The sequence below is a fragment of the Ovis aries genome, chromosome 15 (assembly GCF_016772045.2).
Source record: "Ovis aries strain OAR_USU_Benz2616 breed Rambouillet chromosome 15, ARS-UI_Ramb_v3.0, whole genome shotgun sequence".
NCBI lineage: Eukaryota > Metazoa > Chordata > Mammalia > Artiodactyla > Bovidae > Ovis > Ovis aries.
Genome location: NC_056068.1, coordinates 82049703 through 82073551, shown reverse-complemented (window position 1 = coordinate 82073551; position 23849 = coordinate 82049703). Strand labels below are relative to the sequence as shown.

General features: G+C 50.6%; 1 protein-coding gene across 7 annotated transcripts in view; it reads left to right on the top strand.

The window, feature by feature from the left end:
- Positions 1-205: 205 nt before the first annotated feature.
- The window catches only part of NCAPD3 (non-SMC condensin II complex subunit D3), a 62519-nt gene continuing 38875 nt past the window's right edge, over positions 206-23849 (top strand). For 3 of the 7 annotated variants that reach the window (XM_042233606.1, XM_060399601.1, XM_042233605.1), the window contains exons 1-13: positions 206-285; positions 1207-1361; positions 4187-4349; positions 5648-5832; positions 6391-6558; positions 6640-6701; positions 6892-6979; positions 8985-9118; positions 12635-12707; positions 13700-13825; positions 13990-14242; positions 14616-14669; positions 15234-15323. In XM_042233606.1, coding sequence (XP_042089540.1) covers positions 222-285; positions 1207-1361; positions 4187-4349; positions 5648-5832; positions 6391-6558; positions 6640-6701; positions 6892-6979; positions 8985-9118; positions 12635-12707; positions 13700-13825; positions 13990-14242; positions 14616-14669; positions 15234-15323 — 1615 coding nt within the window. In that variant the 5' untranslated portion in view covers positions 206-221. Of the gene's footprint in view, positions 286-1206; positions 1362-4097; positions 4350-5647; positions 5833-6390; positions 6559-6639; positions 6702-6891; positions 6980-8984; positions 9119-12634; positions 12708-13699; positions 13826-13989; positions 14243-14615; positions 14670-15233; positions 15324-23849 lie in introns of those variants that run through there. The other 4 variants (XM_042233608.1, XM_042233607.1, XM_042233610.1 and 1 more) reach the window with 3 other exon arrangements.

Below are 23849 nucleotides of genomic sequence, written 5' to 3'. Positions count from 1 at the left end.
GCTCGTTTCTTTAGCCTCACTTTGAAGCGACAGCTGAAAACCCCCAACTTCAGTTGCGTGGGCGGTGCTCTCTCCCTTTGCGCATCCGGCGGAAGGCCCTGCTGATTGGCTGCCGTCCTGCCAGCGGGGCGCGGTGATTGGTCGGTGCTGACCTTTGACGTCAGCGGGGCCTTCTGGGCGCGCGCGCCCGAGCAACTTTGAAAGTGAAGTGAGCGGCCGTCATGGAGGCTGGCGGGAACCTGGCGTGCGCCCTGCAGACCTGGTGCCCCCTGGACCTCAGCCAAGGTGAGGACGCGCCCGGGGCCCGGGTGCTCTGGGGGATGCTGGGCAAGGGCCGCGTCCTCCTTCTGCTCAGTACTCCTGTTTCTCGGCCTTGCCCCCGCGTCTGCGCGGACAGCCTCGCAAGTGCCGAGGCTTCGGCCGCGCGGCTGTTTGTTGGCCCGAGCTGACCTTCTGAACGTGGGGCCCAGGGGTGCGGCTGGAGCCTCCGGGCGCCCGTCGTCACTGAAGGGCAGTGGGTGTCCCCACCCGCCGCAGTCGCTGCTGGCCGCTGTCTCGAGGCTGCGTTCCATTCCGCGGCATCTCCGTAGCCGGCAGTCATTTTTTTTTGAGTCATTTCATTTTGTTTCCCTCACCTGTCCTTTTCCACTGTACACTTTATTTGGATTTATTAGCTAGTGACTCAGACGGTAAAGAATCTGCCTGCAGCGTACGAGACACGGGTTCGAGCCCTGAGTCGCCAAGATCCTCTGGAGAAGGGTAGGGCAACCCACTCCAGTGTTCTTGTCTGCAGAATCCCGCAGACAGAGGAGCCTGGCGGGCTACAGTCCGTGGGGTCACAGACAGTGGGACGCGACTGCGCGACTTCAGCTTCGTTATAAGACTTTCACAAAGGGGCAGCTGAGACAGCTTTTTATTACCTGTTCTCTAGCTTGAACATATGGGAAGGCTGGGTCTTCCCCAAAACGGTTAACATCTGTAAAGTGTTTTCCTACTTCATGTTTTTAGAGGATGGCCAGCATAATAGCCAGCTGTCAGTTTAATGAGTATACAGATTTTTCTAACCCTTTCTGCTTCTCTCTTCATTCTGCCTCACCTGTGTGGTATGACTTGTGCCCAGAAAACTGTTCTATTCTTGAATGTATTTAGAGTCTAAAGCTAACTGCTACAGAACATTAGTTGACTGTAGTTGCATTTTCCTACTAGAATGGGTGGATGGAGTATGGGAACTGGAATTCACGGAGACCGAGCCTCTGGATGCCGGCATAGAAGCAGAGATCGTGCAGACTGGACTGAGCGCATTCACAGAGCTTTACAGCGCAATGCTACCTTTTGCTACTGAAAAACGTGACGCTGCTGAGGTAAAAGAGAGGAAAAAAAAAAAAACAAGCTAGCCATTTCGTTGTTAGAAGTGTCAGGTAAACCCCGGTATCATCTAGAGCTTGGTCTCTTTGGTATGCAGTGCAGAAGGAAGGAAGAGCGGTGTAAAGAATGCGGTTCACTTACTGGGATGGCCTCATAACCGTCTGGGATCACTTACTGGGATGGCCTCATAACTGTCTGGGGTCGCTTACTGGGATGGCCTCATAACCATCTGGGATAACTTACTGGGATGGCCTCATAACCGTCTGGGATCACTTACTGGGATGGCCTCATGACTGTCTGGGATCGCCTCATAACCGTCTGGGATCACTTACTGGGATGGCCTCATAACTGTCTGGGATAACTTACTGGGATGGCCTCATAACCGTCTGGGATAACTTACTGGGATGGCCTCATAACCGTCCTCCCAAGTTATTAGTCTGTGATTCTTTCCGTGTCATGAGCATTGTTAACGAGCAAATTAAAGGAAAAGAGTAAAGGCCAAGGTAAGGATGAAAACCAATAAGCGAAATAAGAAAAAATGGCCAAGGACAGTGCAGTTAACAACTCAGGATGCCTTTGCTTTAAGGAAATTGAATGTTGATCTGAGAAGTGATTAGTTGAACTAAGAAAGGAAAAAAAAGAGTTGTTTTAAATGGAGTTCTACGTAGTGTCTGTTACGCTTTAGGTCATAAACTTCTTTTCAAAAAACTGAAGGACTAGAAAGCAGAACAAAGAATACTTATGTATTAATATCTCCGAAAGATTTAAACTTAAAAAATATTTCTGTTATTAGTTTCAGGTAGCTGTTCAGAAATTAAATCGACCTGTTAAATACTCGTTAAGCGTAATGCTGAGTACCACGTGCAGTACCCAGGAGCGTAACATGGTGAGGGTACAGAGCCTCTCCCTACAGGGGGTTGCAGGAGAGGGGAGAATTAAGCTCTGGGAGCGTGCACTGTCATTGCTCTGGCCAGAGCCTGTGCAGTGACCACATCCACGGGCCTGAAGAAGCACGGGCCACCAGCTCTATGTGTTAGAAACTTCTGTAGGACACGTTAAATGCCATCTTGGCTTGCCTGGAAAAGGCAGCTTGCTGAGGTTGAGGCTGGGAAGGTCCCAGAAAGGTAGCTGGCTGGAGGCACATCTTCACAAATGGCTGGAGTGCTGACCAGTAATGAGGATTCCAGGGCAGCCTTGGGAGGGATCCTCACAGTGGGGATGTACAGCAAGTCCGAGGGGGTGGGGCAGGGTGGAGGCCACAGGACAGCTGTGAGTGGGGTCTGTGGTAGGCTTCTGGAGTGAGGTGTTTGCTGTCCACAAGGTTCAGGTCTAAGCGTCATCCCTAGACTAAACCGCTTGTCCTCCCATCTGCCTCTTGGAGGAAGGGGTTCTAGTGTGCAGTAGACCCAGGAACATGAAGAGTGCTGTTTCAGTGGGTGTTCTTAACCAAACACAGACTTAAGGGGGGAATGCTGTCCCCAGGGAGCTCCCTAGGGACATTATGACTGACCCCTGAATCCCATGGTTTTGGCTGCACAGGCCCACTTCTGTGCAGAGTTTTCAGTAGTACCTACAGGACTGCATGGTCCCAGGAGTTTCAGTCCCTGGATGCAGAGCCGCAGATGTGAAGGACCTGTGTCTGTGGAGGGCCGGCTGTGAATTACGTGAGGATTTCCCACTCGCTCCGTGTCGTGCAATAGTCAGTTGTGTTTTGCTCATTGATTTTTTGAAAAATGTGTGTTGTGGTGTGGTCTGGGTTACAGTTGTGGAAATTGGGGTGGAGGGCTAAAAACTGGGGACTCTTTTCAAATAGAGTTAATAGAGTTTTGTGAACTGGGTCTTTGTCAGGTATGAAATGCTTCCAAGGTGATTGGGTCCCCCAGGGTCACAGTTCCAGGCAGCGGGAGGGGAGCTGAGGTGGCCTTAGAAATGAAGATGTAACTGCTTTCTTCCACAAGCTTCGTGGTGAAGGAAAGAGGTTGTCGAGGTCTGATTTCTTGAGCTTCTGTGGGCTTCTGTTTTTTAAGGTGGCCCATAGTGAGCCATATTTCGCTCCTACTGTTTGCTTTACTCAAATAAGCTATTTCCTCCTCATGTCTATAAGAGGGGAAAGCGTGAATAGTGATCAAAGTAATGAAAATATGGTTTGTGGTCTAAGGCTTACTTCCTCTCCTACCGAGGCTGTTTCTGCAGTCTGTTGAGCGAGACACTCACAGGTTTTCCTCTCCTGCTCCCATTGCCCACAAAACATTTTGACTTAAAAAAAGTTGCTCTGATTTTTTTAGTTAGTAATTAGAGTAATAAATGGATTGAGATACATTTAACATAGATGGAGGGGTGACTTGTCTGAGTAATCACTGACAGAGGTGTCCCCAGAGTCTTAGTGTAGCTTTCAGGTGTAGTAATTTCAGAAATACATACGCTTCAAACTTACCCAAAGTTATTTTGCAAGTTTAATTAAGATTCTTGTATAGTTTCTTATCTTTGTGATTTTCGTTTACTTTTTCTTTTATTGGCTGAGCCACTCAGCTTGTGGGATCTTAGTTCCAAACCAGTAATGGAACCCAGACTCTCCCCAGTGAAGGCATGGAGTCCTAACCACTGGACCACCAGGAAACTCCTCAACTTTGTAAATTTTGAATAATACACTTTTAAATGTTCTGTTTTAGTCCCTTTGAAAATGGCAGACGTTTATAATTAGGAGGCAGAATGGTCTGTTCGTTTTTTTATAGGGCACTAAGCACTCAGAAGAATCAGAAACAGCAAGAGGAGACTCTCACAGCGCTCTAACGACTGGTGCTTACCGTTTGCCCTCCCCTAGAGCATTTGGACCTTCTTCGTGGAGAACAGAATTTCCCACAATGCGCTGATGGCCTTGTTTCACCACTTCGTTTATAAGGCCCTTAAGAAAAATGTCAGTGCTCAGCAGCAGGAATTTGGCCTTCACGCCGCCGGGCTGTATTTTCTGCTGTTGGAAGTACCAGGTATGCACGTTTGGTGTGATGGGGCAGGCCTTCTGTTTGTAATTTGTCTGCTTGGTTTTGAACTGTTACATCAATGCTTTGTCCTTGCTGGGAGGTTAGGTGACAGTGAATCTGTGAAGCCCATGGTCTGTCACAGGTGTTCAGAAAGCTCCCCTGTTTTCCTGTAAATGTGGCTTCGGATGTTACCGTGCTAAGTCTGTAACCCAGCACACAGTCCCAGAGGGGTAAGGCTGGAGGGGCGTGCCCCGTGCCTTCGTGGTGTCCCTGCCTTCTCACTCCTGTCCAGCCTGAGAACAGTGCTGGTTGGAGGGCTGCTGCTCTTCCCGCTGTGTCGTGTGGACGGTCGGTGGGCTGTCCTCACCTGCAGGGCTGAGCACAGCTAGTCACAGTGAGGGAGCCCAGGGAGGAGTGTGTCTGGGATGGTGCCCCACCTCGTCCAGGCGGGACCCGCCCCGAGCCCAGGGCAGGAGACGGTGCGGCTGAGGAGTCAGCTGCAGCTGTGGGACTGCGAGTCCACCAGAGAGAAAATCAGGGTCAGTCAACCTGCTGCTTGTAATTGCTTATGTCGGTGCCTTTGTAGTAAATGTTAGGGACCTACTCCTATGATCTGAGAATTGGAAGAAAAGCTATGACCAACTTAGACAGCATATTAAAAAGCAGAGACATTACTCTGCTGACAAAGATCCGTCTAGTCATAGCTGTGGTTTTCCCAGTAGTCATGTATGGATGTGAGAGTTGGGACTATAATGAAAGCTGAGCACTGAGGAATTGATGCTTTTGAACTGTGGTGTTGCAGAAGACTCTTGAGAGTCCCTTGGACTGCAAGGAGATCCAACCAGTCCATCCTAAAGGAGATCAGTCCTGAATATTCATTGGAAGGACTGATGCTGAAATGCCAATACTTTGGCCACCTGATGCAAAGAGCTGACTGATTTGAAAAGACCCTGATGCCGGGATAGATTGCAGGCAGGAGGAGAAGGGGATGACAGAGGATGAGATGGTCAGATGGCATCACCAACTTGATGGACATGAGTTTGAGCAAGTTCCAGCAGTTGGTGATAGACAGGGAGGCCTGGCGTGCCACAGTCCGTGGGGTTGCAAAGAGTCGGACACAACTGAGCGACTGAACTGAACTGACTGCTCGTTGCCTAGGGTGGAAGTTGAATTAAACTTTTTTGCTAAAGGTTCCTGTTAGTTAAGGAAAAGCCTGCGTTTGTTTTTAAATATTTCATTGTTGTAGCAGATATATTTCAAAGCAATTAAACCTACCTTGCTTACTCTTTATTCTTTACAAATAGGCAGCGTAGTCAATCAAGTTTTCCATCCAGTGATATTTGACAAATGCATTCAGATTCTAAAGAAGTGCTGGCCTCAGGAATCCAGCTTGAATCAGAAAAGAAAGAAAGAGCAACCAAAGAACACTCAGGGCAACTCGCAGGAGAGCAGTAAGAGGGCAAGACCCCACAGGAGAGAGGAGGTGGAGGTAAGCGGGGGTGTGGCCAGGAAGCGCGTCTGACTCGTGTAAGGATTTATATCAAGTTAGGATGTCGGGGGTCATGATTATACCAAAGCTCTAGCGTGCTGTCCGCCTTCCCTCCCCTAGGCGTGGCCTCGTGGCCTGCTGAGCCTCTGTTCCCCGTGCCGTCTTCCAACCTCCCTGTTGCCTCCCTCCAGTCTGTTCCCAGGTGTGCCTCGCCGCAGGCCAGCAGGTGTTACCTTATTTTCATTAGAGACCATGGTTGAAGTGTCCAGAGGACTCATGTCCACAAGAACATAATAGAATAGCATTAATTCCAAATTCTTGTGTGACTGGGTAGAGGTTCGTTGACACCAGAACTGGTAAGAAACCCAGGCAGTCTCACTGATGTGAAAATCCGGACCCAGAAGCTGTGGTAGCCTTCATGTGGTCCAGACTGAGCTTGAAGCCATGGGGCCCAGGGAGGCCCCCTAGAGTCCACTGGCCTTGACTCAGGGACATTGCAAACCTCGGACAGGCTGCGAGGCAGTGCTGCAGTCGGCTGTGTGTTTCCGCATAATCTAGATGGATGAAACTACTCAAGAAGAAGAGGATGAAGAGGGTGTTTTTTATTCTTCTGAAGATCGTCGTCAGATTCGAAATGTCCTCTTTCAAGTTTTGAAGAACTTTATAAGGCTTCTTTCTAAATTCTCCTTAAAGGAAAAGCCAGAGTGTATACAGAATTGTGTGGAGGTAAGTGAGAATGCCAGGGACCTTGGGCAAGTTCAAAGAGAGTGGGAAAAATCAGGCCTTTTCTTGGTGTCTGTTTTCCAGGTCTTTGTTGCGTTAACTAGTTTTGAACCAGTTCGTTACGAGTTCCAGGTTACACAAGCCAGGTGAGCAATTAAATCCCCCGGTGCTAACGTTTAATTATGGTGAGATGTTTCGCTGCAGCAGAGGTGTGAATGTCATTCTATCCTGATTGGCACACAGGTAGAATTCATTCATTTAAATAAGGCTGATAGGGTTAGGAGTTTATCCTAGTGAAATCACATCCATTAACTAATCTTTTGCCTTTTTTTTTAGAGTTCTCAGAGAAATGAAGTATATACCAGAACTGGCCTACCATGGACTGTATCTGCTTTGTTCCCCTCTTCACAGAGAAGGAGACACGGTAAAGGAGACAGGAGCTGAGTTACAGGGAATTGAAAGCACACGGGTCGTGTGACTAGAAGTGCTGCAAGGACTCAGTGCGATGCTGTGTGAACTCGCTGGGTCGTTGGTGTCTGTGATGAGAAGCGCCCGTCAGCACGTGGTGGCCGCTGCTCGCTACAGGCTCATACCCAGGCCCCTGGTGCCGCAGGACACTCTTGTTGAGCTCAGGCATAAAGCAGGCCCCAGCGGGGCCTGCAGAGGCGCAGGAAAGCTGCTGGGCAGGGCTGCCGCTCGAGCGCTCACCAGAGCCCTCTGGGGGGCAGACAGCCACAGGCCTTGCAGCTCCCCCGCAGGCCCCGTGCCCCTGTGTTCCTGTTAGCGTCTGTGCTTTAGCAGATGATTCCAGAGTCCTCTGGGAGGACAGACAGCCATGGGGCCTTACAGCTCCCCCGCAGGCCCCTCTGCCCCTGTGTTCCTGTTAGCGTCTGTGCCTTAGTGGATGATTCTGCTGACACTCCTGGTCAGCATTCATATCTGGATTTGCCTGTGGTGACCTTCAGAGCCGCACAGCCCTAGACACTGGGGTCAGGGCTTTGTGAGCCCTGGGGTGTTACTGAACCTGAATGTCGTTAGTGCAGCAGGAGTCTGCAGAAAACATGGCAGACCAAGGCCCTTGCCTTCAGCGCCTGCAGTGCCCTGGTTTCCAGGGAGCGGGGTGAGGAGGCCCTGGGCACGTGGGCTCCGCACTTGGGTCCTACGCCTCACTGCTGTGTGTCTCCCTTTAAAAAGAAAAAACATTCCAACTTATTTTTGGCTGTGCTGGGTCTTTGCGGCTGCGAGCAGGCTTTCTCTCAGTCGCCGTGAGTGGGGGCTGCTCTCTGATTGCGGTGCAGTGGCATCTCGTGGAGCACTGGCTTAGTTGCTCTGAGGCATGTGGGATCCTCCCAGACCAGGGGTTGACCCGGTGTCCCCTGCATTGGCAGAGGGATTCCTCACCACTGAGCCACAGAAGAAGCCCTGTGTGTCCTCCATGAGTCCTTGGTATCCTCACCTGGACAAGGAGGATGAGGGCCTTCCCTTCCTGTGGATTTCTCAGGAGGACTGCAGGGAAGAGTGCCTCGGCGTAATGCCTGCTGTTTAGAAAACACCCCATCCTTCTTTAATTTTTGATGTCATTATCTCTTCCCTGTGTCTGGAATATGTGATAGCATTTACAGTAAAACTTTTAATTTCTGTGCCCTTTTTAGCATTGTAGAGTAGAAAGTGCAGAGGATGGGAAATTACCCTTTCAGGTGGCAGTGTCTCTAAGGACAGGGTGTTTTTCATTGCAAAAGTGTTGGCCTGATGTTGGGTGACTGTGGTTGTAGCCTTATCTTTGATTACTTGACTTGGGACTGCTCATCTTCAAAGTCTTTTGGTATGTATAAAGTGGAGATAATAATAGTATCAAGTATAGAATGGAAATGTTTTGCTGACCTCATTGAGTTGAGAGATTTCAGAGTAAGTATGGTCAAATCTTGTAGTACAGAGACATGCTTAATGCAGTACCGGCCACATCCTTGGTTTCCAGTAATTATTTTATTCACTGGTTGCACAAGCTAACCCTTTGAGTAGATTCTGTGAGATGATATACGGGAAGGTGTTCTGTAAGCTTCAGCTGTAACATAGGTGGAGAATCATCCCCTTCCTCTTTCCTGTGGGGGGTAATCCGTTGCATTCTTCGGCCTTGCTCAGTTGCAGCTGATTCTCGAGCCCTGGTTTCTGGGCTGGAGTATAAGGCAAGCAGAGAAACTGGGTGGAATCCGGCTGATCAGTCTGTAGGCAGCACCTCCGCACTGTTCGTTTTGTGCAGGTATGACACCTGGTCGTTGTGCAGCAGGCGCACCCTTCGTGGTCCGCCAGAACCTGTGCCAACCTCCTTTACCTGCTGGCACTTGAAACAGCTCACTGGGGTCTGCGTCACAGTTGGCAAGGCCCTGGGATTCTCTGTCATGCCTTAAGCTGCATGTCCTTTCCTCTTCCAGGTTCTCAGATACGTTTTGCATCAAATGCTCTGCATAATACTGATGGTAGAAGTGGGCAAAGGCTCCCATCACACCCCGCTTGCCATCACGCCGCCGGTTGTCAGCAGTAGGAAGCTGGCCATCCAGTTTGTAAGGTAAAGGGCACATAGCTCGCGTCTCTCCGTCACTCGCCCTCAGTAGCCTGGGCCCTGTGCTAGCCGCGGCTTCTGACACCTGAGGAGCTGACACGTGTCTGGGCTGTGTGTGGCTTGTGGTTCAGGATAAAGCGCATAGCAGCCCATCTGGCTTGTGCGGTAGGGGTGGTGTAGGGGGTGCTGTTGGGCGTGCTGTAGGGGTGGTGTAGGGGATGGTGTTGCAGGTGCTGTAGGGGGTGGTGTAGCGGGTGGTGTTGGGGGTGTAGGGGGTGCTGTTGGGGGTGTAGGGGGTGCTGTAGGGGTGCTGTTGGGGGTGTAGGGGTGCTGTTGGGGTGGTGTAGGGGGTGCTGTAGGGGTGCTGTTGGGGGTGCTGTAGGGGTGGTGTAGGGGGTGCTGTTGGGCATGGTGTAGGGGGTGCTGTTAGGGGTGGTGTAGGGGGTGCTGTAGGGGTGCTGTTGGGGGTGCTGTAGGGGTGGTGTAGGGGGTGCTGTTGGGCATGGTGTAGGGGGTGCTGTTGGGGGTGGTGTTGGAGGTGCTGTTGGGGGTGGTGTTGGGGGTGCTGTAGGTGGTGGTGTGGCAGTGCTGTTGGGGGTGCTGTAGGGGGTGTTGTTGGGGGTGGTATAGGGGGTGCTGTAGGGGTGGTGTAGGGGGTGTTGTTGGGGGTGCTGTAGGGGTGGTGTAGGGGGTGATGTAGGGGTGCTGTTGGGGGTGGTGTTGGAGGTGCTGTTAGGGGTGCTGTAGGGGTGGTGTAGGGGTGCTGTTGGTGTAGGGGGTGCTGTTGGTGGTGTTGGAGGTGCTGTTGGGGGTGCTGTAGGGGGTGGTGTAGGGGTGCTGTTGGGGGTGGTGTAGGGGGTGCTGTTGGGGGTGTAGGGGGTGCTATAGGGGTGGTGTAGGCGGTGGTGTAGGGGTGCTGTTGGAGGTGCTGTTGGGGGTGGTGTAGGCGGTGCTATAGGGGTGGTATAGGGGGTGCTGTAGGGGTGCTGTTGGGGGTGGTGTAGGCGGTGCTGTAGGGGTGCTGTAGGGGTGCTGTTGGGGGTGGTGTAGGGGGTGGTGTGGCAGTGCTGTAGGGGGTGGTGTGGCAGTGCTGTTGGGGGTGGTGTAGGGGTGGTGTAGGGGGTGCTGTTGGGGGTGGTGAGGGGTTCGTGGCCTGTGGGCCCGCTGGTGAGGCCAGCTCTGAGTCCCGACTGCGGTCTCTGTGTCTGCTGCTCCAAGTCTGTCTCTGCCTTTCTGGCTCCTCTAAGTCTCTTTCCTTAGGTTCCTTGCCACTTTTTTTTTTTAACTTTTTTATCAATAATTGATAGACTCATCTTCTCACGAGTCAGCAGGCTTTGCCTGCAAAGTCCCATGTCGGGGCTTTACTAGGAGATGCCGCTACATCACTCGCTGTTCTGTCCTCGGTTCTGTCTGTCTGACAGCAGCACGGAGGTGGTGGGGACAGCGGAGAGCGTGCCTGTGAGCGGAAGCGGTGCCTGGGCAGGCACGGGGTGCAGGCGCAGCCGCAGATGTGGGTGCGTGGTGCGGGGCATGGGGCGCAGGCGCGGGGTGCGGGGTGCGGGCATGGGGCGCAGGCGCGGGGTGCGGGGTGCGGGCATGGGGCGCAGGCGCGGGGTGCGGGGTGCGGGGCATGGGGTGCAGGTGCGGGGTGCGGGGCATGGGGGCGCGGGCGGGGGGGGCGGGGTGCGGGGCATGGGGTGCAGGTGCGGGGTGCGGGGCATGGGGCGCAGGCGCGGGGTGCGGGGTGCAGGCATGGGGTGCAGGTGCGGGGTGCGTGGTGCGGGGCATGGGGCGCAGGCGCGGGGTGCGGGGTGCAGGCATGGGGTGCAGGTGCGGGGTGCGTGGTGCGGGGCATGGGGCGCAGGCGCGGGGTGCGGGGTGCGGGCATGGGGCGCAGGCGCGGGGTGCGGGGCATGGGGCGCAGGCGCGGGGTGCGTGGTGCGGGGCATGGGGCGCAGGCGCGGGGTGCGGGGTGCGGGGCATGGGGCGCAGGCGCGGGGTGCGGGGTGCGGGCATGGGGCGCAGGCGCGGGGTGCGGGGTGCGGGCATGGGGCGCAGGCGCGGGGTGCGGGGTGCGGGGCATGGGGCGCAGGCGCGGGGTGCGGGGTGCGGGGCATGGGGCGCAGGCGCGGGGTGCGGGGTGCGGGCATGGGCCGCAGGCGCGGGGTGCGGGGCATGGGGCGCAGGCGCGGGGGTGCGGGGTGCGGGCATGGGGGCGCAGGCGCGGGGTGCGGGGTGCGGGGCATGGGGGCGCAGGCGCGGGGTGCGGGGCATGGGGCGCAGGCGCGGGGTGCGGGGTGCGGGCATGGGGCGCAGGCGCGGGGTGCGGGGTGCGGGGCATGGGGCGCAGGTGCGGGGCATGGGGCGCAGGCGCGGGGTGCGGGCGCAGGTGTGGGGTGCAGGTGCGAGCGCAGGGTGTGGGTGCAGGGCGCGGGCGCACGTGCAGGGTGCAGGCCCAGGTGCGGGCGTGGGTGCGGGGTGTGGGCGTGGGTTGTGGGTGCAGATATGGGGTGCGGGGCACGGGGTGCAGGTTGCTGGTGCAGTGTGGGGTGCGGGTGCGGGGCGTGGGGTGCGGGTGTGGGTGCTGGCATGCAGGTACAGGTGCTGTCTGGCCCCTGAGTGAGCCTTAAGGATTTTTTTTAAACAGCAAATAAGATGTTTTGAGTAGAAGCACTTGTTCTAAATTTTCCGTGTATTCGTGATGTCAGTAATTGCCATATTTCTATAATGGCGTGAATAAACTTGAAGATGGGTTGAGTCTGGGCGTTTTAATAGCTTCTTTGAGGGTTAACTTTGGAGAAGTGCTGTTAGAAATCCGTTTTGCTGACCTACCACAAGGTAGTACTATGTCTCAATCTGGCATTGACTTCAAAGTCAAGCTCTTCACAGAGAAAGCTTGCCGCATTTGAAACATTGTTTCTTTATTTATGGCTCTTCTGGGGCTTAACTGCCTCACGCGTGGGCCTCTCTCTAGCTGAGACGACAGGGGCCTACTCTGATCACCCTGTGTGGGTGTCTTGCTGCAGAGCGTGGACTCGAGGGCTCCCAGGCTTCAGGGCTTGCGGCACGGGGAGGTGCCTCACGCGCTCAGGAGGCGTGGCTCACAGGCTCGATTGCCCCTGTGCCTGTGGGTTCTTCCTGGGTCAGGGGTTGGATCTGCATGCACTGCACTGGGAGATGGACTCTTTACCGCTGAGCCACGAGGGGTCTTATTTCAGCCTTGGTAAGAGCCGTCGTAAGCAGCCCAAGGGTCTTGGGAGGTCTGGGCCCTGCCCCTCCCTGACTGGCTACTGGGAGCAGTTTGGAGACCACCCGGGCGTGGGGAACGGTGCTCCGCTGTGACGCTCTCTTCACACTCCACACACTCAGGCCTCGCTTCCAGCACAGGCGCAGATTGCTCTTAGTAGTCAGGCTTTCTACAATGTAGAAGTGTCACTGTTTTTGAGAATAGGTTTAGGGGAAGCTGTTATTTTATTTTTATTATAGATGTATTATAAACAGTGATTCTTTTCTTTTTTAAAGCGTACTGGTAGATGAACTTAAGGAAAGCATGTACCCGGTCCTTCGTACTCTGCTGCAGCACATCTGTGTCAAGGTACTGCTGGCTGTAGTGTTAAGAGGCTGAAAACCACGCAAGAGTAGACGCATGTATCAGTGTTCCCAGAAATGAGCCTGTGTCGTTACCAAGAGTGGTCTTTTCTGTTTAGTATGTTTGCTGTTCTCTTTGAGTATTTGGGGGGGATAAAACAACTTTTTTTCCTTTTTAGAAATCTTCAAATATATAAAGATATAGAACAGAGTAATGAACAGAATGTTAAGTGATTTTGTATAAGGAAAAGCTCTGCCAGCACATAGGCACACTGGATTTTCTTAGGAAGCAGATTTCATCATACTCCTTCAGACATAAATATTGCATGTGTCTCTCTACAGCATAAGACCTCTTTAAAAACATATCCACAAAATATTAACACACCTAAAAAATTCAGAATAATGCCTTAATATCATCCAGTGTCTGGTTAGCATTCAAAATTCTGTGAATATCTCTTAAAATGTTTAGCAATTTGGGCAGATGATGCTTCACTTGAACTCTGTGGATCCTAGAGATCTGTAAACTCTGAAATCGGGCTTGGAGATCTCTTCTAGGCTAGTTTCCCAGGAGGTCTGAGGCTTGGAGACCTCTCCTAGGCTAGTTTCCCAGGAGGTCTGAGGCTTGGAGACCTCTCCTAGGCTAGTTTCCCAGGAGGTCTGAGGCTTGGAGACCTCTCCTAGGCTAGTTTCCCAGGAGGTCTGAGGCTTGGAGACCTCTCCTAGGCTAGTTTCCCAGGAGGTCTGAGGCGTGGAACTGGATAGTCATTTCTGTAGCATGTAGACACTTGCACTGTTGCTGAGCGGGGTGCACTTGGCGCTCGTCTGCTTCCACCAATGCACGTGTCTCTGTTGTCCTGCGTGGGGACCAGCGGGGCAGCTTCTCAGGGCCTGTGTCTCTGTTGTCCTGCGTGGGGACCAGCGGGGCAGCTTCTCAGGGCCTGTGTCTCTGTTGTCCTGCGTGGGGACCAGCGGGGCAGCTTCTCAGGGCCTGTGTTTCAGGTGGTCGACAAGTCTGAGTACCGGACTTATGCAGCTCAGTCCCTGGTCCAGCTGCTCAACAAGCTTCCCTGTGCAGAATATGCTTCTTTCATGGCCTGGCTTTATGGATTAACACGCAATGCCAAGGTAGGCGCTGCGCCTGTGTGAGCTCCTGGCTTGCAGCTCTGCAGCTCTGTACCTGCAGACTGCAGATGCAGTGGCGCTGGGTGCTCTTCCTCTGTGGCGGAGATGCATGCGGCACTATGCGCTGTTCCTCTGTGATGGGGACGCGTGCGGCTTTGCTTCACCAGGTCTCCCACCGGGTCTTCACTCTTGACGTGGCCTTGGCCCTCCTGGAGCTGCCTGAACGAGAGGTGGATGGCCCGCTGGCCCCGGAGCACGAGAAGTTCCTGAAGCATAAGTTCTTGGTTCAGGAAATCCTGGTCGCCCGCTGCAGAGACAAGGCCCCGACGGTGCGCAGCAAGGCGCTCTCCAGCTTTGCACTTTGCCTGGAGTCCTCTGCCTCAGCCCCGTCGGACAGCATCCAGGAGCTTCTGCATAACAGTGAGTGTGCTGAGCACCCCGAGCCTGGCCTCATTCTTGCTGGTCCAGACTGGGTGGCAGAAATGATCAGAGTGCTGTGATAACTGCAGCCCTCAGCCCCCTTCCAGCTGGCAGTGCTGTGGAATAGCTCTCACACGAGCGGTTTCACAGTCTTGTCCTCGGGTTGAGGTTGCTGGCTGCAGTCTCTGTTACTCTGTCATTGGCTAGCGGCTGTACTGGGCCTGTTTGCACAGGCCTGACACAGGGAGTTGTCAGGATCTATAATCTGTCTCACCTTCAGGCTTGCTCACCTCGATTTGGGTTCTTCTGTAAATATTCACATAGGGTTTTGATGCTGTGTCTTTTCTCCTCTGACCTGTCGGCTTACTTGTAGCTCCTGCAGTGCCAGTACAGAGCCACCGACAGAGTCCGTCGACAAGTTCATCAGGTAGGAAAGTGGGCCAGTGTACTGTCGGATGCTGAATAATTGACCCTTTAATTAAAGGACTAGCTGAGTATTGGTGTTTTCTGTCTGCATATTACCTGATTTAGTACTGCACTTTTTTCTTCAAAGAAATTAAAATTTATTTCAGTAATGATTCATAGTAACTGAAATGTGTAATATGCCATGATTGAAGTGAAGTGAAGTGAAGTCTCTTAGTCGTGTCCGACTCTTTGCGACCCATGGACTGTAACTTACCAGGCTACTCTCACCATGGGATTTTCCAGGCAAGAATGCTGGAGTGGGTTGCCTTTTCCTTCTCCAGGGGAACTTCCTGACCCAGGGATCGAACCCAGGTCTCCTGCATTGCAGGCAGATGCTTTACCATCTGAGCCACCTTCTTGCCTGGAAAATCCCGTGGACGGAAGAACCTGGTAGGCTACAGTCCATGGGGTCGCAGAGTCGGACACAACTGAGCGACATTTACTTTACTGTGCCATGATTATGTTGATGAAAAGTGTAACAGGTTTTTAGTGTACTGACAGAGCCTTTTTAAAATTTATTTTTAAGCTTTTTCCTATCAGAGGCAGATGCTTAACCCTTCTGCAGGTTCAGCGGTGATCCACACGGACAGCAGCGGTGAAGCAGCCGGATCCATGGGTATGTCGGATCTTGTCCCTTATTAGATGAGCAGCAACCAGGAGATTTCAAACAGCTGTAGGTAGAGCCTCGAAACATGGGAATTTTTTTTCAAATTCACCCTTACTGTTGGAAGATCTTTTGTTTTCCCTTAAGAGTAATTTCTGTTTTATTTCCTTAGTTGGTGTCCTTGCACTAGTTTCTGTATTTCGTTTCAAGGTAAAGAGTAAGATACGTTTCACTTGTCATGGATTTCTATATTTCATATGTTTCTGTCACACTTCAGGGAATGTTACAGATGTTTTATTTGCTCACTGAAGTTAGTTGTTATGAACACTTGGGCTTGCTGACCAGAAAGGAACAGTTACTAGGGAAGGTACTGCCGCTGCTGCTGAGTCGCTTCAGTCGTGTCTGACTGTGTGTGACCCCATAGACGGCAGTCCACCAGGCTCCGCCATCCCTGGGATTCTCCAGGCAAGAACACTGGAGTAGGTTGCCATTTCCTTCTCCAGTGCATGAAAATGAAAAGTGAAAGTGAAGTCGCTCAGTCGTGTCCGATTCTTCGAGATTCATGGACTGCAGCCCACCAGGCTCCTCCGTCCATGGAATTTTCCAGGCAAGAGTGCTGGAGTGGGTGCCATCACCTTCTCCAAGGGAAGGTGCAGTAGAATTAAATGTGGTTTAGAGAAAAAGCATCGCAGAAGAGGGGAAAAACGCACAATACCGTGGCCCTCGCTTACTTTTACTCCTTGTTACTGTTTCCACGTGGCATCTCGACTGTGCTCATGCGATCCCAGAATCCACTTCTGATACATGGTGGGGAACTGTGAGTCCTGGCTTCCATGGGAAAGTGCAGAATCTGGGTTATAGTTTCTCTATGCCAGTGATATGAACTGTCTTTTAACGGGTCACACATACTGTGTGGAGATTCTGGGATCCTCTCTCCCATGAATCCTGTACTTGATTCTAAACATAAGTGATGTTTGTACTCTTTTAGTGACTTACTGAACCAGAATAATCTGGGATGGTAGAGTGTCAGTGTGATTCAGGAGGGCAGAAACACACCTGGCTAGGTGGTAGAAAGACCTGGAGCTACTCTCAGATTCTGTTTCTGTCTAGCTGTATGGTCTGTGAAAGTCACTTTCATGGGCTCTTCCTTCACCTATGTGATGATATGGCATATTGTTGTAGAGAAAAACTACATTAAAAGTGAGAGGCAGTCTGAATACCTAGGCCAGTTCTGTTACTAAAGAGCTGGATGACCCAAGACATGGGAGTCAGCAGACCTCCCTGACTGCTTGTCAGTTCTGATCCTGAAACCTCGTCTGCCCTTCACAGAGGGCTTTTGTCAGGTCTGCAGAAATCATATTTAGAGAAGTGGCTTTAGAAGGTAGACAGAAGAGAGAACATGTGCAAAAAATAACTGATACAATGAGATCTATCAGTTTATTTGATAAACATGGGCATCGTTCCTCCCAAGGAGGCACTGCAGGCACGAACCCTAACAAAAATAGTTCCACGTCCTAAGGAGCAGGCGGAGAGGCATATATGCAGGTACCTAAAATCGAAATGCTGTGAGATGGGTGCTGAGGTGCTGTAAAGTGCCATGAGAGTCAGTACTTATCATTACAGTCCGAAAGACTACATTTAGATGACTAGATATTAGCCTATCAGCTAATTACTCAAATTCAGCTAATTACTCAAATTCAGAGTAGTAACTCAGGATGTACTAACAGATTCCCTAAAATAACTAAAGAAATTTAATACGGAAAAATGTTGAATGTTTGCGTTAATTCCAGTCTGAGCACGTTACAGATTCACTGTTGTACATTGTCATTCAGGTGCTCAGTCATGTCCAACTCGTTGAGACCCCATGGACTGCAGCACGCCAGGCTTCCCAGTCCTACACCATCTCCCAGAGCTTGCTTAAACTCAGGTCTGTTGAGTCAGTGATGTCATCCAACCATTTTGTCTTCTTTGTATAGTTCTTCTGTGTATTCTTGCCACCTCTTCTTAACATCTTAATACCTTCTGCTTCTGCTAAGTCCATCCCGTTTCTGTCCCTTATTGTGCCCATCTTTGCATGAAATGTTCCCTTGGGATATAGAATTTTCTTGAAGAGATCTCTAGTCTTTCCCATTCTGTTGTTTTTCTCTATTTCTTTGCATTGTTCACTTAGGAAAGCTTTCTTATATCTTCTTGCTATTCTTTGGAACTCTGCATTCAGATGGGTATATATCTTTCCTTTTCTCCTTTGCCTTTCACTTCTCTTCTTTTCTCAGCTATTGGTAAGGCCTCCTCAGACATTGATCACCGAGGCAGTGATCAAAACCACCCCCAAGAAAAATGAAATGAAAAAAGGCAAAATGGTTGTCTGAGGAGGCCTTACAAATAGGTGAGAAAAGAAGAGAAGCGAAAGACAAAGGAGAAAAGGAAAGATGTACTCATTTGAGTGCAGAGTTCCAAAGAATAGCTAGGAGAGATGAGAAGGCCCTCTTCAGTGATCAGCGCAAAGAAATAGAAGAAAACAATAGAATGGGAAAGACTAGAGATCTCTTCAAGAAAATTAAGAGATACCAAGAGAACATTTCGTGCATAGATGGGCACAATAAAGGACACAAATGGTATGGACCTAACAGAACAGGAGAGACTAAGAAGAGGTGGCAAGAATACATAGAAGAACTGTACAAAAAAGATCTTCACTACCCAGATAATCATGATGGTGTCATCACTCACCTAGAGGCAGACATCCTGGGATGTGAAGTCCAGTGGGCCTTAGGGAGCATCACTACAAACAAAGCTAGTGCAGATGATGGAATTCCAGTTGAGCTATCTCAGATCCTAAAAGGTGATGCTGTGAAAGTGCTGCACTCAATATGCCAGCAAATTTGGAAAACTCAGCAGTGGCCACAAGACTGGAAAAGGTCAGTTGTCGTTTCAATCCTAAAGAAGGGCAATGCAAAAGAATGTTCAGGCTACTACACAACTCCCTGATGTTCAAGCTGGTTTTAGAAAAGGCAGAGGAACCAGAGATCAAATTTCCAACATCTGCTGGATCATGGAAAAAGCAAGAGAGTTCCAGAAAAACATCGATTTCTGCTTTATTGACTATGCCAAAGCCTTTGACTATGTGGATCACAATAAACTGTGGAAAATTCTGAGAGAGATGGGAATACAGACCACCTGACCTGCCTCTTGAGAAATCTGTATGCAGGTCAGGAAGCAACAGTTAGAACTGGACATGGAACAACAGACTGGTTCCAAATAGGAAAAGGAGTGCGTCAAGGCTGTATATTGTCACCCTGCTTATTTAACTTATATACAGAGTACATCATGAGAAACGCTGGACTGGAAGAAATACAAGCTGGAATCAGGATTGCCGGGAGAAATATCAGTAACCTCAGATATGCAGATGACACCACCTTTATGGCAGAAAGTGAAGAGGAGCTAAAAGCCTCTTGATGAAAGTGAAAGAGGAGAGCGAAAAGTTGGCTTAAAGCTCAACATTCAGAAAACGAAGATCATGGCATCTGGTCCCATCACTTCATGGGAAATAGATGGGAAACAGTGGAAACAATGTCAGACTTTATTTTTTGGGGCTCCAAAATCACTGCAGATGGTGATTGCAGCCGTGAAATTAAAAGACGCTTACTCCTTGGAAGAAAAGTTATGACCCACCTAGATAGTATATTGAAAAGCAGAGACATTACTTTGCCGACTAAGGTCCGTCTAGTCAAGGCTATGGTTTTTCCTGTGGTCATGTATGGATGTGAGAGTTGGACTGTGAAGAAGGCTGAGCACCGAAGAATTGATGCTTTTGAACTGTGGCGTTGGAGAAGACTCTTGAGGGTTCCTTGGACTGCAAGGAGATCCAACCAATCCATTCTGAAGGAGATCAACCCTGGAATTTCTTTGGAAGGAATGATGCTAAAGCTGAAGCTCCAGTACTTTGGCCACCTCATGTGAAGAGTTGACTCATTGGAAAAGACTCTGATGCTGGGAGGGATTGGGGGCAGGAGGAGAAGGGGACGACCGAGGATGAGATGGCTGGATGGCATCACGGACTCGATGGACATGAGTCTGAGTGAACTCCGGGAGATGGTGATGGACAGGGAGGCCTGGCGTGCTGCCATTCATGGGGTCGCAAAGAGTCGGACACGACTGAGCCACTGAACTGAACTGAACTGCACAATTGCACTCACTTTACATGCTAGCAAAAGTAATACTCAAAATTCTCCAAGCCAGGCTTCAACAGTAAGTGAGCCGTGAATTTCCAGATGTTCAAGCTGGATTTAGAAAAGGCAGAGGAACCAGAGAGCAAATTGCCAACATCTGTTGGATCATAAAAAGCAGGACAGTTCCAGAAAAATATCTACTATTGCTTTATTGACTATGCCAAAGCCTTTGACTGTGTAGATCCCAACGAACTGTGGAAAATTCTTCAAGAGATGAGAATACCAGACTACCTACCTGCCTCTTGAGAAATCTGTACGCAGGTCAAGAAGCAGCAGTTAGAACTGGACATGGAACAACAGACTGGGTCCAAATCGGGAAAGGAGTATGTCGGGTGTATATTGTCTCACTGCTTATTTAACTTATACACAGAGCACATCATGTGAAATGCCAGGCTGGAATCAATACAGGCTGGAATCAAGATTGCCAGGAGAAATATCAAAAACCTCAGATATGCAGATAACACCACTGTTTTGGCAGAAAGTGAAGAAGAACTAAAGAGCCTCCTGTTGAAAGTGAACGAGGAGAGTGAAAAAGCTGGCTTAAAACTCAATATTCAGAAAACTAAGATCTTGGCATCCGGTCCCATCACTCCATGACAGATGGAGAAACAATGGAAACAGTGTCAGACTTTAATTTTGGGGGCTCCAAAATCACTGCAGATGGTGATTGCAGCCAGGAAATTAAAAGACGCTTACTCCTTGGAAGAAAAGTTATGACCAACCTAGATAGCATATTCAAAAGCAGAGACATTAGTTTGCTAACAAAGGTCCATCTAGTCAAGGCTATGGTTTTTCCAGTGGTCATGTATAGATGTAAGAGTTGGACTTTAAAGAAAGCTGAGTGCTGAAGAATTGATGCTTTTGAACTGTGGTGTTGGAGAAGACTCTTGAGAGTCTCTTGAACTGCAAGGAGGTCCAGCCAGTCAATCCTAAAGGAGATCAGTCCTGAACATTCATTGGAAGAACTAATGCTGAAGCTGAATTTCCAATACTTTGACCACCTGATGCAAACAGCTGACTCATTGGAAAAGACCCTGATGCTGGGAAAGATCAAGGGCAGGAGGAGAAAGGGACGACAGAGGATGAGATAGTTGGATGGCATCACTGACTTGATGGACATGCGTTTGAGCAAGCTCTGGGGGTTGATGATGGACAGGAAAGCCTGCATGCTGCTGTCCAAGGGGTCATGAAGGGTCAGACACGACTGAGCGACTGATCTGAATTGAACTGGACTCCTGTACTACGTATTAACCTCTGTCCATCGTTCCTCAGGCAGTCTGTCTATCAGATCTTATCCCTTGAATCTGTTTCTCATTTCCACTGTGTGGTTGTCAGGGATGTGATTTAGGTCATACCTGAATGGCCTGTGGCTGTCCCTACTTTCTTCAATTTAAGTCTGAATTTGGCAGTAAGCAATTTGTGATCTGAGCCACAGTCAGGTCCTGGTCTTGTTTTTTGCTGACCATATAGAGTTTCTCCATCCTCCCATGCAAAGAATATCATCAATTTGATTTTGATATTGACCATCTGGTGATGTCCATGTGTAGAGTCGTCTCTTTGTGTTATTGGAAGAGGCTATGTATTTGCTATTACCAGTGCATTCTCTTGGCAAAAGTCTGATAGCCTTTGCCCTGCTTCATTCTGTACTCCAAGGCCAAATTTGCCTGTTATCCAGGTATTCTTGACTTCCTACTTTTGCATTCCAGTCCCCTGTGATGAAAAGGGCATCTGTTTTTGCTCTTTGTTCTAGAAGGTCTTGTAGGTCTTCATAGAACATTCAACTTCAGCTTCTTCAGCATTACTGGTCGGGGCATAGACTTAGATTACTGTGATATTGAATGGTTTGCCTTGGAAACGAACAGAGGTCATTCTGTCGTTTTTGAGATTGTATCCAGGTACTGCATTTCAGACTCTTTTGTTGACTGTGATGGCTACTCCATTTCTTCTAAGGGATTCCTGCCCGCAGTAGTAGATATAATGGCCGTCTGAGTTAAATTCACCCATTCCAGCCCATTTTAGTTCGCTGATTCCTAGAATGTCAACGTTCACTCTTGCCATCTCCTGTTTGACCACTTCCAGTTTGCCTTGATTCATGGACCTGACATTCCAGGTTCCTGTGCAGTATTTTTCTTAACAGCGTCAGACTCTGCTTCCATCATCAGACACACGCACAGCTGGGCGTTGTTCCTGCTTTGCCTCCGCCTCTTCATTCCTCCGGGAGCTATTTCTCCACTGATCTCCAGCAGCATATTGGGCACCTACTGACCTGGGGAGTCCATCTTCTAGGGTCGATCTTTTTGCCTTTTCATGCTATTCATGGGGCTCTCAAGGCAAGAATACTGAAGTGGTTTGCCATTCTCTTCTCCAGTGGATCACATTTTGTCAGAACTCGCCACCACGACCCGTCTGTCTTGGGTGGCCCTACATGGCATGGCTCAGTTTCATTGAGTTAGACAAGGCTGTGATCGGTTTGGCTAGCTTAATTTTCTGTGATTATGGTTTTCATTCTCTCTGCCCTGTGATAGATGAGGATAAGAGACTTACGGAACCTTCCTGATGGGATCACTGACTGTGGGGTAAATCGAGTCTGGCTCTGGTGGGGAGCCGTGCTCAGTAAATCTTTAATCCAGTTTTCTGCTGCCGTGTGGGTCAGTGTTCCTACCCTGTCGTTCGTGACAGTTGCTCAGCCCTCTCTGACTCTTTGGGACCCCATGGACAGTCCGTGGAGCTCTCCAGTACAGAATGCTGGAGTGGGTAGCCTGTCCCTTCTCCAGGACATCGTCCCAACCCAGGAATTGAACCAGGGTCTCTGCACCGCAGGCAGATTCTTCAGCAACGGAGCTGTCAGGGAAGCCCCCTGTAGTTTGGCTTTGGCTGAGGCCAAACTGTGGTGAGGTTGGTGGCGGTGGCGACGAGCTCCTTCAGAAGGACTTGTGCCAGAACGCCTCGGCCCCTAGGGCTGCTGAGCTCAGCGCCCCTGGCTCCATGGCAGGCCGCTGTCGAGCCGTGCTTCCACTGGAGGCTTGCAGATGCTCAGAGCGAGTCTGGCTGTGCCTGTTGGGGGTCGCTGCTCCTTCCTCCCGGGGCCTGGTGGGCACAAGGTTTTGGTCGTGCCCTCTGAGAGTCTGCTTCCCTGTCCCGTGGAAGTCCGGTAACCAAATCCCCCTGGCCTCCACAGTCAGAGCCCCCAGGGGTTATCAGCCCCTTTGCCAGATCCCCAGGTCGGGGAGTCTGTTGCGGGCCCCAGGACTTTGCAACAGTGTGAGAACTCCTTTGGTGTAATTGTTCTCCAGTCTGTGCATCCTCTACTTGGCGGCTCTGTGGTGGGAGTAATGGTGACCTCCTCCAAGAGGACTTCGGCCAGGTGCCATGGCCCTCAGCCTGCTGCAGCCAGAGCTCCGTCCCCAGGGCAGGCCCCTGCTGACGTGTGCCTCCGCAGGAGACACTCAGACACTCTCAGGCAGGTCTGACTGAGTCTCTTGTGGGGGTCACCGCTCCTTTTCCTGGGTCCTGGTGCAGACAGGGTTTTGTTTGCGCCCTCTGAGCAACTCTGGCGGGTATGAGGTTTGATTCTAAATGCAGTTGCGCCCCTCCTGCCATCCTGTTAGGGCTTCTCCTTTGCCCTGGGACGTGGGGGTATCTTTTTTTGGTGAGATCCAACATTCTCCTGTGGATGGTTGTTCAGCATCTAGTTTCAATTTTGGTGTTCTTGGAGGAGTAGGTAAGCGCAAGTCTTTCTCCTCCGCCTCAGAATCCAACAGTGGATTCTCGGTGTTGTGCAGATGCTTCCAAACACTACTGTATTGCTTTAATGATGCTTCTAAATTATAAGAGCTTGCCAGATGTAAAGAGCCCATGTTCCCACTTTATTTTTGATAAACTAAAATGACTTGTGTTGTTGGCATTAATTGTGCATTAAAAAATTTGTATAGTTACTACATGCCAGATACTGTGCTAATAAGTACCATTGTTGGTGTTTTTTCTTTTGAGAAATAATTCATAAAAGTCACCATTTAAAGTATGTTAAATCCAGTGGTTGTTGCTGCTGCTGCTAAGGTCGCTTCAGTCGTGTCTGACTCTGTGCGACCGCAGAGACGGCAGCCCACCAGGCTCCCCCGTCCCTGAGATTCTCCAGGCAAGAACACTGGAGTGGGTTGCCATTTCCTTCTCCAACGCATGAAAGTGAAAAGTGAAAGTGAAGTCGTTCAGTCGTGTCCGATTCTTAGCAACCCCATGGACTGCAGCCCAGCAGGCTCCTCCGTCCATGGGATTTTCCAGGCAAGAGCACTGGAGTGGGGTGCCACTGCCTTCT